This window comes from Dermacentor andersoni, chromosome 11 (genome assembly GCF_023375885.2).
Source record: "Dermacentor andersoni chromosome 11, qqDerAnde1_hic_scaffold, whole genome shotgun sequence".
NCBI classification, from domain to species: domain Eukaryota; kingdom Metazoa; phylum Arthropoda; class Arachnida; order Ixodida; family Ixodidae; genus Dermacentor; species Dermacentor andersoni.
This window is the reverse complement of record NC_092824.1, coordinates 89,132,817-89,151,358: the sequence shown is the minus strand read 5'-3', so window position 1 is coordinate 89,151,358 and position 18,542 is coordinate 89,132,817. Positions and strand designations below refer to the sequence as shown.

General features: G+C 42.5%; 2 protein-coding genes across 4 annotated transcripts in view; one reads left to right on the top strand and one right to left on the bottom strand.

The window, feature by feature from the left end:
- The first annotated feature begins 21 nt into the window (after positions 1-21).
- On the top strand, positions 22-15,385 carry LOC126517889 (transmembrane emp24 domain-containing protein 5-like). Its single transcript, XM_050167708.2, has 4 exons — positions 22-485; positions 3,170-3,291; positions 4,574-4,769; positions 6,545-15,385. The coding sequence occupies exons 1-4, from the start codon at positions 270-272 to the stop codon at positions 6,779-6,781; spliced, it is 771 nt and encodes a 256-aa protein (XP_050023665.1). The 5' UTR covers positions 22-269; the 3' UTR covers positions 6,782-15,385.
- Positions 15,383-18,542, bottom strand: part of Gen (XPG-like endonuclease) — a 30,926-nt gene continuing 27,766 nt past the window's right edge. For 2 of the 3 annotated variants that reach the window (XM_050168166.3, XM_055064458.2), the window contains one exon: positions 15,994-18,519. In XM_050168166.3, the coding sequence (XP_050024123.1) occupies positions 17,174-18,519 (1,346 nt within the window). In that variant the 3' untranslated portion in view covers positions 15,994-17,173. Of the gene's footprint in view, positions 18,520-18,542 lie in introns of all 3 variants that reach the window. The other variant, XM_055064459.2, reaches the window with a different exon arrangement.

The following is an 18,542-nucleotide window of genomic DNA, read 5'->3' as shown; positions in this document are numbered from 1 at the left end:
GTACCCTGCTGCCTTTACGCTTTGGCCAACAAACAACAATTTAAAATTTTGCAGTTATGTTTTAAGTTTTTTAATGTGCTGTCATTACACTTAAAAAATAGCCTCACATACATAGTTTATTCCACGCATAGTCACAGAAACGAAGTTTCGCCATACTAAGCAGACGTCGTCTACCAGCTGGCAACTATTGCCTCATTTTCATTAAATTTTGTTTTTATTAAAGCAGCCAAGCAGAAGAAATTTTAAGGTGAACAGAGTCAGCCACGGCAATGATGTGTGCTGGTGTTGTGCGATCGTGCCGCAAATCCGCAGCCTTTGACCTTTTATTCGGCGTGATCGTGTTCACAACGCTACTAGACATTTCGAGGACTAAGGACGTCTTCGAAGACGCCGAGACCGAGTTGACGGTCACCCTACGTGCGGGTGGTATCGAGTGCTTTCACCAGCCGGCAAAACAGGGTCAGGTGCTCGAAGTAGAATACCAGGTGAGTGTATGCTTTTGCGCACTGCTTGTACAGCACGCTTTCCCAGCTTTCTCTGGTGCTTATTTACAACACTGCACGTGCGGTAGTTGCAAAACGCCGCGACAGTGCCGATCTGGTGCGGATCTCCCGCGGCGCTCCGAAGATATTGCACTATGATAATTAGAACTACATTAGCTTATTCCGAGTAGTCAATGACTACAAACTACATTAGCTTATTTCGAGCAGTCAATGACTACAATATCTGTGCAAGCGAGGAAAGACCACATTTGGTCCGGCTATTACCCACTTTCGGTTAAGCGATAGCCTGAAACTTGAAATCATTAGTCGACCGTTCTGCATTACCTGGATAAACAAACTGCGCGCTGCTTATATCGTGTCCTGTTTCTTTAAAATCGTGCAAGTCCGAACAACATTCTAGTAACACCAACTCTTTTTGCGAAACAGGAAAAAAACATTGACACGCTTTTACACGAGCCCCACTGAAGGCCACCCTTGCTAACAATCACCTCCCACTTCGCTGCATGCACGTATTGTACACCGGCGCGGGCAGCGACCTTACACATTTGTTTGTACAGCGTTTAGGGCTTAAGTTTACTTTAATGCTGGCGCTAAAAAGACAAAGAACAATGCATGCTTTATTGGCACGAAGCGAATACGAATATGCTTGCTTTCCGCACAGCAAAAAATATCGGCGTTGTCATGTGTATTGCGCAACCTTCTTAAATCCGAAACGTAGTATCCTTACGCTTACGGGGGAATTCGCTTGTTCTGGTCATCTAGCTTTCGCATGACGGCCTTGAAGGCGGCTTCGTCGATGCAACCACGCAGGGTCGATCTAGATGTTCCAGCCCAGATTCTAACATTCTGTGCAAACGTGGTTGCCCTTCAGATATTCTCGAGGGGTGCTTTCCTCGACGTCTCTGGCAGGTGTAATCGAAGTACTTCTTTATGTAGCTTGTTTAATGAACATAAAAACACAATTTCTTGCAGTTTTTCTGTATATACTACGCAAACGTGCCGAGTATTGACAGCTGGGGTTTGTGATTCGACACTCCCTGTCGCTCGGGTTGTTTGTTGGCCGCATGCGATTCGTCCGCCATCCATTCGTCACAAGGCGCATTGTCGTGTACTACCTGCGTGCGACGTGTATGCGCGCCGATAGTCGCTAAGGAACTACGCGCGGCGCTGTTTTTTAATTTCTTATTCGCCTTCCGTGTAATTGTGATACAGAAAGCAGCTGGGGGGGAAGCGCGCCGTCTGCGAGAACTGTTCGTTCAAACGTCACAGGATGCGAGGAAAAAAAACATTTCGAATCGCGATGGTGCTTAAAGTACGTGTCACAGATTCGAGTAGAGCCAGCTGTTACAGACGCAAGCAGAGCAGTCTCATGCTGCCAGCTGTGTTTAAGTGTAGACAGTAGCTTGCAACCTCAAAAGAGAAATCTGCCTTGTATTACAAGCTTGCCGCCTTGACTGAGTATATTGAAAATGGAGGGAGCCGTGCACAAAAAAATAAGTACAAGGAAGAAAATGGACAGAAATAACGCTGCAACTTGTAACTAGGCTTTATGAAAATAAGTTAGAAAGTAATAAGACTTAGTTGCAAATTAAAGCATTTGTATCATTCACTCTCTTTTTCGTGTTGGGTTTCTTGCGAGCTGCCCCGCTTTTCTCGATATGATCAGATTGCTGAACTTGGCTGAGTGGACTTGGGAAGGTCATCTATATGCCTGCTGACCTTACTAACAGCAGTTGCACTTGTGATTCGGGAAACTGACACCGAACGTGCTTACAGATGGCCCAGTTTACTGAGCTGGGCATTGAAGTGCAGCACTGAATTTTGAAAGGCTGTCATGCGAGCTGACATTTTGGATCACTTGGCCTTGCGCGTTCATATATGTCATTCGGATCACCATTGTGCCACTGTCATCAAGTTTCTTGCATTCGAAATTGGGCACTGCAAGATGTGATGTCTTGCGTTTAGGTTATACAATATTCATGCTTTTTCTTTTGAGTCTTGCCTCTAGATGTGGCATATTAATTGTATTTAGAACTGCACATTCGAAGGGAAATTTGTCATCCATGTGTTGTGCCACTACATAGGTGACAGGCAGCATGTCCCTTTATGAATTGAAATTACTAAAGAACAGAGAATTTTAGTGCTGAGCACAAGGTTACCAGCACTGGCAGCTAGGTTCTAGTGGGCACAAAAAAATAGTTTTTACAAGTACCCAGATGACAACACAACACTGGTATCCTGTGCTGTGTTGACAGTCTTGTAGATTGCTGGCAGTATCACACTTTCAAATAATGCCTCCAGAGCAGCACGGGGAGGTAGCGTTGCGGAGTTCTTCATAAAATTATAGTAGGCCTCACTACATCTTTTTCTACCATATTCAAATCGAATGAATTCTCCTTTCATAGTCCTTCAATGAGTGCTCTCGATGAATTCTGCCTGTCAGAATTGTTGGCAGCATAGTTTAAATCAGCAGGAGCCTAACATCTCTGAAATGGTAGCATTGCATCCTTTTCACATTTGTGTAGTTTCAACTTGTCTTTGTGAGGACAACAGCGTTCATCCTGTTGCATTTGTATCATTTATGTGTTGGCACTCAGTAACACTGGTACATTGGTTATATTAAAATACCTAACTTTTCAATTTGGCTGGATCGCACCACATTACAGGTCCTCGATGCCAACTTTGGCAACATGGAGATGCAGCAGAAGATGGATATCAACTTCATCCTCAAGTCGCCAACGGGGCAGGAGATCATCAATGAGCAGTCCCGAACAGAAGCTATTCACAGGTAAGATGGCCCCTGCAAAAACTGTGCCTAACAGTGCAGTGCAGTGGAACACTGATTAGCAAAGCTTTTCATGCTGTGCGAAATGCCTGTCATATGTACAGTGGCATGCATTTTTCTGTTAAAATTGGAGGAAAATCACTTTACGCTTACCACTGCTTTGTTCTTACTGGAATATTGCAGAGATCACATTTTATGGTCTGCACCATTCAGTATAACACTTAGCACTGTTACTTGTCTGGCTTTTAAGAAAGAAAGAAATGCGAAGCTGCCTTCCTCTATGGGGAAGCTAGCTACTTCCAAGGCAGCGCTAGCGTGGACTCGTGTCGCCACCTGGTGGCAGCTGCAGGAAGCACTTGTTCCGGGAGAGTTGCTGCATTGGCAAGGTGGTTGATTTGAAAACGTTCAAGTCATTTCGTTACACCTAGAAAGATGGTTTTGAGCATGTTTAGCAGCAGTTACTCCCATGTTCAAAGCGATTTATTCTGAATGACACACGCATGTGCTGCACTGAAGCATGGCATTAATATCAACCAAAATACACAGTGCTGCCTCAGCAAAATTTGAAAGTGGATGGGCGAGTGATAGAGCCATACATTGAGTTTCTTACAAGAATTAATAGAGGGAACTCCGGTGCTAGCATCTATGGGAGCTGCAAGCGTGGCGGTTCCGCCAGCGTGGGAATGTTGATTAGCAAGTAGGTTTACCCAAGTACACTCTTTCTGACTTCAGGCAGCCTTGCGACATTGAGAAGTGTTCATTTTCAACAAAGTAAATGTGTCATAAATGAAAAACTTTGCAATAATTCAGCAGGTCTGCAGTCTTATTGCTTTCTGCATTTAGAAGTATAGGATCGCTTCAAAATTTAGGCCGATAAAGTGCAGTGAATAAAGCCACAAGGATGTTTGAAGCAACAAGAATGAAGACCAGACAAATCCATGTACTAACCATCATTCCCATGGTAGTCGAGCAATTGCAGCGCCAGAGTTTTACTTAGTGCAGAAGGGTGGCAAGAAAAAGAACACAAAGGAAGGACACGTAAACTGGACAGATGCAGACTGTGCCTGTCCTGTTTACGCGTTTTTATGTTTCTTCTTTGTCCATGTTTTTTCGTGCTTCCACGTCTATACTTGACCAATGGATCAACCAGCCTAAACCAAAGTTTTATTCCCTCTAGTAATTTCACTAGGACCCTCTATGTAGGCACAAGAGCCATTGATACCTGTCTCTTGTAGTACTCAGGCTACAGTTGGCACATTCATTATCATCTACCTTTTGTTGGCAGGCATGAAGTGAAGGAGCCCGGCGACCACACGCTGTGCTTCGACAACAGCATGTCGACAGTGTCCAGCAAGACTGTCTACTTTGAGGTCTATGTGGACAAAACCGGAGGTGGAAGTCAGGAGGATGACGAATGGGACGCTGGCGAGATTCCCTACTCGCCCGAGCTTGTCTACAATGACACATTCAAGGATATCAAGGTAAGAAAATGAAAGATAACACTGCACACCTTCTCCTGCTTAGCAATGACAGATATTATTGTGTTGGGTTGAATTGAATTTTATTCTGCAACAAAATTGAGAGGACAACCAGGCATAAGAAGATGTAATAACACTTTGAGGATAACCTGACCCCCTAATAGAGAGTGTAGCCTGTAAAGGTGCCAGCATGATTTTCTGCTGAATGTTAATTGCAGCAGAAAAGAACATGTACACACACATACGCATGCACGCGCACACACACACACACACACACACACACACACACACACACACACACACACACACACACACACACACACACACATAGATATGTATATATATATACACGCACAATATAGCTTGTACATATGCATTTCTTTTTTTTTTAAAAGGTTATTAAAAAAACAAAAACTAGCTAATAGAAACATGAAAACAGCGTAATGTTACACAAATTCAGTCATAAAAATATATCACGCAGTTTTCTTAAAAGCTGTGTAGAAATATCTAAACATCAAAATAGGCAAACAAACCTGGAGAATTTGTTGACCATAATCAGTTCTGCACATGTTAACCTTCCTTCAATGTACATTGTAGACTAGTTTATTGTGACACCCTTTTGATGCAGTCCTGGTTGTTCTGGTTTCCTGGTTACTGTCACATTTATACAGTTGTAGTGAGGCCAATAAGCTCCTACGTATGGCATTTCTTTCTTGATGTGTCGTATGTCTGTGATGACCCCTGTGTCTACCCGCCATGTTGGCAATGGCATTGCGATGTTGAGTGCAAAGTTCTGGTTCCAATTCCAGCCTCTCGAGAGATGCGAACAACATTCTTGCGGCATTTTTCATTTTCCTAGTGCGTATGTTTCTTGTGCCTGCCTTCACATGCAAATCCCCACCAACTGGCTTAACTTCCTGATGTTCAAATGACTTTGTTGTGCCAAACTACGTGCACCTCACCCCTACGCCCTCCTCTTCCCACCCCTCTTTCTTTAAAGCGAAGAATTTTCTTTGGTAGCAGGATGCATTTTTTCTGTATCTGGCCAACGGCACACACTTGGGAATTATTGTTTGTGTCACAAGCTGGCCACGTAGCTTTACAAGGGGAGGCATCGCTTGCTTGTGGTGGCCTCTCTGATTGCCACACGCGTGCCGGCTGGTTTGTTGCTAAGTAGCAAGGATAATAGTATTCCTTCTCTTGTCTAATCTGCAGCATTGTCAGCATTCACATCGCATCATGTATAGAGAAGGGCGTTTTGCATCATGCACAACAGCGAAAAAAAGTGCAGTAGAAGTTTGTGTGTTTGTATAACGCCTAAAGCACGACCAAAGAAAAGGTTCTAGATGAGAAGAATGAAATCTTTGATAGACCCACTAGACATATTTGCCTTTACTCACCCAAAAGCCTTACATACTACTCATTATGACGGCAGCACAAAGGGGACAGCAACAGAGAAAAGAAGGTTGCAGAATGAGCGCTGACCTGTGCTTCAGTTCTTGTTGTGTACTTCTTTTCCTCTGTGTTGCCATCCCATTTGCCCTGCCATCATAATGAGTTTGTGCCAACTCACCTAAGTTTATACCCCTATTTCATCACGCTTTAATCACCAAAATGACATTAAGAGCATAAGCATGACATCTTGATAGCCTTGCTGGTTCGTCCAATGCATTTCAATGATCCACAAAGCCCAGCAGGGTCAGAAAGCTGTTCACTTACTTAGATAATCAGGTTTGATAGTTTCTCCAAATTTGTTTCCCCCTTTCAAACACGTGCAGGCGACTATCAAGAAGGTGCACGAGAACCTGAACCAGGTGACCCACTACCAGGACACCAAGCGCGCGCACGAGGCACGTGACCGCAACGTGCAGGAGCACAACTTTACGCGCGTCAACCAGTTCTCCATGCTCTTCATCGTCGTCATGCTCGTGGTTGGCGCCATCCAGGTCATCATGGTGCGGAGCCTCTTCGAGGAACGCAGCCGTCTGCGCAAGATCTTCCAGTACCTCTCCTGACAACAGGGCCATCACAGTTGTTGTCCCTGTCATCAAATCCTCGTCGCCCTCCTTTTTTCTTCAACCTTGCCTCCGCTCTGAGAAACTGAGTCTGTGACAGGTGCTCCTGATGTGGTCTTCTTTAATCAGAAGTGGTGGTGCCGTGCGTTGTTGAGCTGTCTTGGAGTTTGAGCACTCTGATGGGCTCGTCTTTCACCGGAAAGAAGTGCCACCTTACTCACATTTGCTTTGCTCACAGTGCCGTGTACTTTCATCTCGTTATGTTCACTGATGCGCCTGTTAGGTTCTCCTTCCCCTCAGCTCACAGAATGTAGAAGAAAAAAAAAAAGGCAGCAAGCACTCCTTTTAGGCCCACTTTTCTAACCAATATTCTGGCAATACCTGCTGCTCTTGTATCTTTTCAATGAAGAGGAAGTTTACCTAGCAATGTGCCATTTTTTTTCTTTCGCAACTACATGTGTCTGCGGGAGGGGCTTTTTGGCAGAATGTCTGGTCAAGAGAGGCATTGTAATTAGCGTTATTATTTTTGGTTGCTTTGTTGAAGGTATTTTGAGACCACTTGGTTGAGCTGTGCAAGTTGGTATGCATAAGGCTTTTCTGTTTCCCGTGTTATATACTCCATTTTTGTACCTTTTGTCTCGTATTGGTCATGTTTTTTGAGACCTATACCAAAAAAGAAACGTTCTTGAAGCTTGTACGAGAACTGTCACGTAGTCTATCGCCCTAAGTTTACGTTGCGCTTTTAGTATCTTTTTGTTCTCTTCTTCTGCCTTTTCCACACCCTTGTCCATGAAGAGTCAATTCATTACTTTAGGCTATTATGAATGCACGTAACAGAGTAATGCAGTCAGTTCTTTAACATACCTTTCCATATGAGCATATATTTATTGCTTACTGATATCAGCGAGAAACATTTTCAATTTGCTTCATTATATCTGACTATTCGTTGTATAGAGGTTGGACAGTACTAGCTGTGGTATGCCCACTTGTACCACCGTGGTTAACAACCTTTGGATGCATCAAAGGCGAAAGATTTTAAAGGGACACTAAAGGAAAATATTAAGTCGAGCTAGATTGAATGATTAGGCTTGTGTGATAGTGAATTCATCATTCATAGCAAGAACAGAGCTTTTGTGAGCAAGAAAATGACAAAAGTGGAAAGTCAGTGTGGCGCCAGCTATCTTGAACTATGGTACCTCTCATGTGATGTCAGCACTGGCTCATTCACTGAAAGTCACGTGGAGGTTACGTCAACTCATCGATTCAAATTAAGGAGGAGCAGCGGAACCTTTCGCAACAATTTTCTACTAAAAAAAAAGACGGTATATCGGCACATAGAAGACAGTGATGGACTTCTGGACGAATTATATATCAATCTAGCTTGACTTGACATTTTTCTTTTGTAGTCCTTTAACACTCAAGTCAGCTACTCTTCACTGAGAACTCCTTTGGAAGCATTGCTGCATAGCATGGTGGTACGCATGAAGTGTTTCGTTTGGATAGGCATCCACCAAGTTGTCAAACATCCTCATACAGTACTGCCCGATGTTAAAGGGAGCACCTAGCTGGTAGTAAAGCCAACGTAACTCAAAGACCTCTACATGATTGAGAGAGAAAAATGGCCGACATGACACGTTAAATTGACATCTATGTATTAAAAGATAGTTTGTGTACCTTCAATGACCTATTGCAGATGTAATCAGGGTGTTTCCTTTAAAAAGTGGAGCATACTGTACATAAATGGTCAGCCTGGAAATGTTTGCACAAGGAGGTGGCAAGAGCACTAGTTCTTAGTGCAAGCATCTTTTCACCGTTAGTCTTATTGCCCACGACAACATTCCAAACTCACCCAGCAAGAAACTTTGCTCAATGTCAGGCATCCTGCATGGTACTCAGTCTTTCTTTTTTTTTTCTTTTTTTCTTGCAGGGCAGTCAGCATTGCATAGTAATAGAAAGGGGTTCATCACAAACATCGGTACAGACATGAGAACTAAAAGAAATATAGATGGTACCGGCGTTTTTTATTTACTTCTGAACCATTAATAATGAACTGGCTAAGCTCTCGCAACTTCTTTATCAAGGTTATGTGGCTGTACATAATTTTAAGGAAAGCATTCTTTTTAATGCGTCCAAGTGAATTAATAATCTTGAAAAGATTTACTAGCACAAGGTTCTGGATGTCAAAAGCATCTGATTAATCTATCTTTTTCTTTAATAGCAGCAAAAAACATCCAAATTTTCGTACTTGCGAGAGGAAGCAGGTGAAAGTTGTGGTACCGGCCCCAAACTTGAACATCAAGGATGATGATTATGGCTTCTTTGATATTTTACTTTAGTTGCACTCATTCTTGACAGCTAATGTTTTGCTGTTGTGCGACTCCCTGTTCCCTTTTCTTACTGTACTGTAGATAGATAGATTATTACCTACACGAGTGAATGTGATGCTAGATTTAGGAAAATCAAAATCGCCGCTGTACCCATTTAGCAATCGTTGCTTTACATTGTTCCAATCTATCTTAGTTGATAACCTGCTTTAGTCTTTCACAGACTTTTTTTTCTTGACATACTTTCTACTCTGCCCCCACCTTTACTGTAGGCTAACACATGTCACCACATTGTGTGGCACAGGCTGCCTTTATGTTGGCGCAGCCCAGTTTATAAAATGTGCAAGTTAATAGATTGCCATGAACCTGCTTTTGTGTGGTTTCAGAAGAATGTCAGTGTTGCGGTTTATATAAAATTTATCCTGGTGCTGATATTATTCTGAAAATTTACATGTCATCTTGTCCTTCTTCGTGAAAATTGCTCCTTTTAGCTGAAGATATGAAGTAACCATTGCCAAATACTTGAATATGTACGAAGAGATTCTTAATCTTGTCCTTAGTGAGCGACAACTTGCGAATATAGTAGTGGCAAATAAACTGCTACCCAGGTTATACAGAATTTGTATAAGTGCATCATCCAATTATTTTAGCTCATTGTGATGACGTCGTGACGGAGGAAAAATTCTTTCAATATTGGCATTTTTTAGATACTATGTTGTGCAATGAAAAGGCACAGAGGGCCCGACAGGTTCGGCGTAGTTTTGTGGGCAGTACATGTACTGAATACTCACATTGCTGAGCATAGACCGATTACACACGTAACCAGTCGATACACAGTATGCACACATACTGGTTAGTACATGTAAGCGAAGGTGCTAGTTCAAAGGAGGTCAGCAATTTTTTTCACATGTGAATGTAGCTTCAGAGATTCACCACTGTGTGGGACTCCATGCTAGGTGCACTGCTGTCTGATAAAAGTTATTGAAACGCAGAAATTATGAAAGTACGACATGTTTAAGCATGTGTAACATGCACCGCTGGCATTAAAAGTTTGTAGACACTTGCATATGTCACTACTGCAATACGTTTTAATTCTCGTAGCTTTCAATTTTGTGCCCCCAAAGTTATGCAAAAATGTTTGTCATCTATTGGCCTTCACATCCCATTCTCTGTCAAAATCCAGGGCATGTGTGAGCTGAAGACCAAATGTGCATTATGACTCGCCAAAACGAGCCTGTGTTGGGCTTGTATTTAATGAAATGTCAGCTCTGTGCTTGTCAACTTATAAATCATTTATCATAACCGGTGTTGGCTTAAGCATGAAGCAGACAAGCAGGGTTACATTAGTCTCTTTAGTCCACAACCAATTTTGATAAACATAGCTTGGCCTTCATTGGCTTGCATGTGTTTGAAAAGCAGGATTTTCCTGGTCACTGGTTTCACACTGGTCACTATGGGCTTTGTACTTGCTGTTACCACCTTTCCTAGTCCCACCATCTTTGCTTCCTAGCTATGATAAGGAGGGTAGACAGTGTGGACTGTTTTATGCAGAGCTTGTGCTGTAATTCTGTACTGCTTATTAGATAGTCCTAGCCCCTGACATTTGCATATTACTGTTACTGTAATACCAGAGGTGTAAGTGGCAACATCAGCATCAGTGGCAATACTTTGTGACGAAGTGTTGAAGTACAACGTGCTACTAGCATCAAAGTTGCACCACTCTTTTTGGTGAAATAAGACACTTTCGTGAAGATCATGGCATTGCCGACTCCTTTACAGCAGCTGATGAACAGAACATAGCTGTGCTTTGTGCAAAAGTTCTGTGTGTTCTTACTGACCAGTGTCACGTGATGTTGCTATTGCCAACATTACTGCTTCAGTCTACATCTCCATTCTCTATTGTAGTTCTGTAGCAGTAATGACAGAGATTTAGCACAACAGGGATAGTAGCGTTGATAATGATGTGTTGTGAGGCCGTGACCATAACACACATGAAACATGTTTCATTGCATGCTGCCCATCCTCCAAGACAAAACATTTTTTAAATCTTCATGACAATCGTCCCTGCTGACATATTCAGGAGCACATCAGTGTAGTACTGTTGGTTGTTGCAATAAGTACTCTGTGCTCTAGGGTTCAAAGTCGTGTCACAAGATGGCATTATCGGTGCTGCTGTTCGCATCTACACCTTTCGGTATTTTTTGTATGTGCCTGACTTAAACCCCTTCATTGTGCCACAGCAGTTTGAATATGTGCACATGTTTAGCATTTTGTAACAGCAACGCGAGGCAACTTTTCAGTGGCATTATTAACTAGCTTGTACACTCTAGTTACTATAGTACTAGTTCATATGGAGGCAGCTGGTTAGGCCAATACTTTCATGCCTTTGAGTGTTTTGTAAATAGGCTTTTTGCTGTACTGGGAAGGGGGGGGGGGTACCCTAAATTTGCACACGAAGCCATACCCACAGTTCAACATTGTTTGTGTGGCAGAATCAGCACCACATATTTGTGCACACGTTTGCAGCGTGTTATCGAATTGCCTTTCAAAGTGGCTATGTCCGTTACCTAGAATAAAGTGAACACACTGCGTTTTCACATCATGGTCCCAGCCACATCACTTTCACTATGAATATAGTTCAGAAGAAACACATTTGTGCACGGGTAGTTTTTGAGCACGTTAAAATTTCAGCAACGTTGGGCCCAGCAGTGTCTCGTCTCGAATAACTTTCCACTCTTACGCTTGGAGAGTTCACGTTCATGAGTTCGCGTTCACAAGAGACCCAGAATCTAAATAAGATGTCGGCTTCCTGCATAACTATTAATTTCGGAGCAGGATCAACAAATGTGGGATTGAAAGCAAGTCTTATCCGCTACTGAGCCTGTTAGCTCGAGTTACAAGGTAAACTTCCACATGCATTTCATTTAGCCGAGCATGCAATAAATGTAATGAGGCTGTACAGTTCATACTAGCACACGAATGCCAATACAGTTTTGAAAGATAAATGTGCAAGAAATTAATGAAAGTGACAAATTGGTGCAAAAGCAGGTATTCTGCTTTCGTGACTGAACAGAATGTAAGCATTTTATTCAAGTGTGCCCTCATACTTTCTATGGCCGAAGGGACGTAAAACCAGCAATGTTGTGCTAAAGAACTTCACGACCGGACGGCAAAAAATGCAATGCAGGGTTGCTTTTGAGAGGTGTGAGTTTTCATATGAGGAAGCACTTATGGCAAAGCTGGATACTTTGTTTACAGCCACCACTAGGAAGCTGCTCACGGCCATTTTGTCGCCTTTGGTTTCACTGCGAGTGACTTTAGTGAGCCACTCGGCAGAGACCTGTACATGGTAGCTGCAGCGGCAAGCAAGCAGTGCAAGCAGATAGCTTTGCTAACACAATGGAGCGCAGTTATAATTCTATACAATACTGTACATAGGATGCACTCAAAGTCAATCTGTGTATGACAATACTTGAAGTTACTTTCCACCTCTAAAGGGGTAGTTCTTTTTTTACACGGTGATATGATAATTGTGATAATTGTGTGGGATTTGCTTTTTCATTGCTGCACTTACTTTCCTGCTGGAATTTTGATGCCCAGAAAGTACAACCAGGGCATTAATAAAAGCAGTATGTGTGGCAGCTATAGAGATGGCTTGATTGGCGTAAACGCCCCAAATGTATAAAATATTCACCTAACACAGGGAATATAAATGGCATCATGTCAATCTGGCCTGGTAAACATGCTTTTTTTTTTTTGAAAGTCTTATCAATGTCAAATGCATCTTGAAGTTTGCCCTTCCCCAAAGAAAAGTTTTCCTTGGCCATTGTTTTTCTTCCAGCTGTGCAAAGCAATTACTTTAACTCGCCATTTAAACTACACTCTAAACTTACACCCTTTGGGTTGTACCTTGTCCTCAAACAATAATCGTCAGGTGTCTCGCTTCTATTTCCTTCCTTGAAAAATTTGCGCTCGCTACTTTCCTGTCAGAATGCTATGTTGCACTGATAACATGCGTGCCGTTCCTGGCGCGCAGAAGTAAAGAAAGGAAAGGCGCATTATTTGGAGATAGGATAAACCCCAGAGAGTGGAAACCTTTTCGTAAGCATGTACGCGAAAGACAAACATGTGAGCAAAATTAGTGTACGTCTGCCAATAATACAAGAACACACAAAGCAGAAGCGCACTGAGAGTGTGGGGGGGGAGTCACACCTAGTCATGTATAGCGCATGTTCGGGCCAGCTATATCCGTGACAAGAGGCATGTATGCGCATAATGTGCTTCTCGGGTGACATGGCGTCTCTGAGCAATGACTGATGCGTTCTTTTGTTTTTACCATTTGTCTGAACATATTTGTACGAGTGCTCACTTGGGTCCAGTTGGTACGCGTGGAAACTAAATAGATTACCTGTGCATGGGACCGGACGGCAATCTGCGAGTTGCTTCTTTCTCTTTTTTTAATTATTATTACTATTCTTTTTTTTAACTGTCTTGTTTCATCTCACATGGTGACACTAATAACCATGGGCATTATTCTTCACTTCAGATGTTCATGTCTGCCATTTGTTAAGCTGTGTTGTAATGCCAAAGTGAGGTGCAAAGACCAAAATATAAACTAAAGAGTGCACTTGCTCATCAGCGTTCAACAGTATGTGTGATACAGCTGTCATTCATACACAGATGCTTAGTTTTGGTGCTAGGGTGCATTTGGCACCTAGTTATACTGCAATCGTACATTGAAATTTCGTGTGACAAATCACAAGAAGCGTTCTATTTTGTTTTGGCATGGTAGCACTCTTGTAAGTGATACGACAGAGATCATCGAAGTTTTTTTTTTTTTCAACCAATGATTACTTGTCACATGTGAATTACAGCCCGACTTGCCAGTATGTATAAAGGAGCTCTGTGGCTGAACAATTTGCCCCTTAGGACACTCTTATGTTTGCCATAGATTCTCAGCAACTATGGCCATTTGAATGCAAACGTGTTGGTGTTTCCTGTCCTCTTGCTTAAGGGAGTGCATGCTTTTTTATGTTGAATTCACATTGCTATATTTTTTTTTCATGAAATTAAACAATCCTTCTGGTTTCTTGTGCATAACGTGAAAAGTGGGCAGGAAGCAGAGAGTGCAGCTCAACACACACACGATCTGACAAGCCGATGCACTATCTTTTGTTGAACTCGTCCCGATGCAAATTTTTTCCAATTTCTATGCCATTTTTTTTTTAATTTGTGGCGCGAGTTACATGTGTGTTCTTTGGATTTTGTCTGCATCTAAGAAAGGATGCACACTTTGTGTCAATTTTGTTCGAAAAAGGCTGCCGTCAGGCTGTCACGTGCATTCAACATCGTTTTTCTTCCTTCTTGTGCACAAGCAAAGTCACTGTATGCAGAAGCATTTATAGCGGCTGGTGTTGCAGACGCATTACTTTTTCTGTCCCATTTAATTACGTGGATTTAGCAAATTTGTGTCATCGCTGGTAGAAGAGGTTTGTCCTTTTACAGTGCACTTGTTAGTAGCCTATGCGGATTCTACGCTACTGAAATGTTTGTCTGGAAAGTGGTTGAATGCCTATACTAAAGGATGTCCGGAAAGCCAGTTGCGATTTAAAACTTTTTAGTTTATAAAACAGCAAGCCAATCTTGCCACAACCAATTCTATGCCGGAGTAAAGTAACAATGCCATTCCAACTCTATTCCTGTTCCATGTTTTATCAGTGGTCCGAGCGGCACCAGGATTGGCTTGTCATGAGCAGCAGTTGACATCAAAAGGAATAGAATTGAGCTAAATGTAGCCTTGCGCTATACTGGCCCTATTTTACATAACGAATAGCATTTTAACAGTGCATTAAACTACTGCATCCACCGCTGTGTTGACAACAGGTGTGTACAGATGCTTTTACAGCAACTACAGATTTCTGTGGACTCTCCATCAGAACGTTCACAAGGGCATGCAAGATTTGTGGCTATGGATGATCGAAAGAAAGTCTTGACTCAATAAATTTGTTGCTTCAGCCAGCGCCGACCAGGAAAAGTCATGCGGCATGGAAATTCAGGATTGGGGCAGTTTTGAGCTTACAAAAATTTGAAATTGACTTTCTGGGCATCCTGTAGCGCGGCGACTCTGATGTACCAAAGATGTATGGACAGGCATGACTGGTTGTAATGTATTGTCCACGTAATTGTACGTGCAGCAGTAGCAGCAGCCATCATTTGTCATTGCGAAAAAGCATGCTCTTTATTTTGTCGAGAGCACAATAAACTCTGTGATTCAAACCAAGGTATGACTCATTTTATTATAAGACTGTTTCCAGCTTTTTGCTCCACGTCATACAATAATATATAAGAGCAGTTTAAGATGGCAACTAAAAATAGATCACAAGAACAACTTTTTTCTGGACTGGCCTACTGTGGAACAAAGTTGTAAATCTACACCACCACATACTCTGTCAAAGGTAAGACTAAATAAAACTGAGTCGGCACATAAAATGTGCAAATCGTACAGTTATCAGAGATGTCAGTAATAGCGAATGAAGAAAATGCTTCTTGAAGAATTCCTTAAAACAGCTACAGTTAAAAGAAATGGCCAATGCCTTTGGTCACAAAATACACGCAGTAAACAATGCAATTTTGACTGCCTAGCAACTAAAGACAAAACCCAACAAGAATTCTTGATGGACTAGGTTACGGTTACCACAGAACAAGAAGTTAAATATACACCAGCATACTATGTGTCAAAGTCAAGACTAAAAAAATGCTTCAAGTCGCATCACCTGAAATGTAGAGCTTACACAATTTTTAGTGATGTCAGTCTTGCCAAATAAAAGAAAACCTCCGGCATTGAAAGGTCTGCATTTGAAAGCGAGTAATAGCCAATGCCTTTGGTCCTTACAGGTATGCAAGAAATGACGAAAATAGCATGTCGGTTGTCTGCTCCAAAAATCTCCAGAAAGAAAGGTTTCCTTGCAACAGCTGCAGTAGCTAAAAAGTGACAAAAGGTTGTACATAACAATTTGAGAGCAAATTCCTGTAAAAAAAGCAGAAGTTGCCTCTTCATGAATACGCATGCACAAAACACCGCACACGTGACCCACACTATCAGCACTGTGACATCCTGCTAACCAAACTATTATTTCAACTGCTGGTTAAGCTTTCTATTTTTATACATAGCACTGAAACATTTCGGCAACACTAACATCATTGGCACAAAATGAGGCTCGTAATCTCGGATACGAACACTTGCACACCAGCTTGTAAAATGCATTTTACATTCCAGCTTGTGAAGAAGGTCCTGATTAATTTTCATCTAGGAAATGCTTAAGGTGTGCATTGATATCAGCACCAAGATGTGTCTTCTCCAAAGGTATTCTTTTTGTCTTTGAACATTTGCTCAAAATGCAGTTGTACCTGCTTAACGACTTTAAAGAAAATGTAACATCAATTGGACCATGAAAACACCAAACACCAATTAAAGCTGCCGTCTGCCCTAAATTGCTATCGGTGATCTATTAACCTGAACAATAACACTGCCAATTACAATATCTAAGGTATTATGTTGGTAATCTGTTAGTCACAAGAGCTTTGCTAATTAGAACATCCAAATGGAGAAACGCTCTAACACGTGTTACACCAACGTGGAAGAGGACACACAACATTGGTCTAGCATTAAGCAGTGAAAGAAAATGGATACAACAAGGATCCACTAGCAACAAAGCAAAATGCAGCTAAGCTATGGCTTTAGATTAGCGCTCTCAGATTACAAGCAAGGAATTGTGCAATGTCCACGATCCTTCCAAGAAACATGCTAGTAAGGGGTTACTTGTTCTAGATTTTTTAAACTACGGAAACATTGTCTGCCACAGTAATAGCAAGATATACATTTATCCTTTGCACACAATTAGCACACAAAGAATTTCTCCAATGCAATACTATGACATTTTCAGCAATCTTCAATATAATGAGATATGGTAATTACCAAAGACAATTCCCCAAAAACAGTGACAAAATTATGTCAAGCCTGCATGTTAACCGACGTATGACAATATTTCTCCAAAGCAACGTCACAATCTTAGTAGCTATGCTCATCGTCAGATATGACAATGACCGATGGTTGCCTGTTCTTCTGTGACAATTCCAAGGACTCGCCTCTGGAGTCAAAAAGTGATCCCGAGTGATCATAGCTTTCCTCTGACTCCAACATCACTGATTTCACAACCTGAGACTCATGTGATGCCAGCACATCTTTCGATAGTCTTTCCACTTTAATCTCCACTTCTCTCGAGCATTGCTTGGGCACAGGTGTGGATGTCACTGTCTCGTTGAAGTAGAGGCGGCGCCTCCCGGAGATTCGACGGTCAGGCAAACCTTCAGGTCCCACAGAACTTGAGGCTGTTACTCTTCCAGCATCTCCACCTGCGAGTCGATCCGGACTGATTCCTGAAGGCGACGTAACGCTTTTTCGTGCAGATAGGTTTGGTCGTTTCGGCGGTGTGCAGCCGATGTCACTTTCTGCATCATTAACTTCACCGTTGCTGAGCTGCATGGATGTCATGAACTCTTCTTTCAGTGAATCCGAGAGGGAAAGGTTGAAACTACCAGGCCAAGAAGGCTTTCTAGAGTCCTCAGTCTGGGTAGAACTTTTGAGGCTATCTGCACCGGTACCACAGGCAGCCTCCTTCGTGCTTATATTTGCAAGAGCCATGCCGTCATCTGCCGAGACTAAACTTTTTGCTCCTTTTGACAAGTCCGCAGATGTCGGTGAAGTGCTTCTACTCGCCTCATCATCAGGCTGAGTTGTCAATTTCTCTTGCACAGAGATAGTGGGCTTCTGTTCAGGCAAGCTTGTAATCGAAGATGAGCTGTCTGCTCGTTCAGAGGTGTCTAGTGAGCTATTTGGTTTCGTTTCAGCCACAGGGTTGTCTTTCTTGCGACATAAGACTTCCTCCGTCGTAACCACAGATTCTTCCAGAACTGAATCTGGTTTAGGAGTGACAACATGCACTGGCTCAAGTGACTTACCAGGCTTTTCTGGAGCGACATCGCCTGCTGAACTTGTTGGCTGGGGTTCGGCATGTTCTCGTGTTGCCCCTGCTATTCTTTGCGAAAGCGGCACATTGAATTCGTCGAATGAGGAGTCAACCGAAACATCTAATGGCTTGGCAGAGAACTTTGGTGACCTCGCGAAGTAATGGTCAACAGTTTCAGTGGTCTTAGGTGGCGACGACTTCAGCTTTCGCGTTCGCGTTGTGACCGACCGGCTCTTGCTACTTGGTGAAGCTCTAGACTTTTTCGGAGCAATGTCTGCAGCATTTCTTCCCAGCCTCTTCTCGCCTGTGCCCTCACTTTCGTCTTTGGCGACTTGCTGCGACTTTCCGGATGTGATGCTGAAGTATCCCCGTATGTCACTGTGGGTCCCTGTTGAGTGGAGTGGATTATTT

Bases quoted from the DNA above. Each gene is read 5' to 3' on its own strand.
- LOC126517889 (XM_050167708.2), top strand. From the start codon at position 270: ATGATGTGTGCTGGTGTTGTGCGATCGTGCCGCAAATCCGCAGCCTTT. The intron at 3,292-4,573 runs GTAAGATGGCCC...TTTTGTTGGCAG, and splicing joins CGAACAGAAGCTATTCACAG to GCATGAAGTGAAGGAGCCCG. The intron at 4,770-6,544 runs GTAAGAAAATGA...AAACACGTGCAG, and splicing joins ACACATTCAAGGATATCAAG to GCGACTATCAAGAAGGTGCA.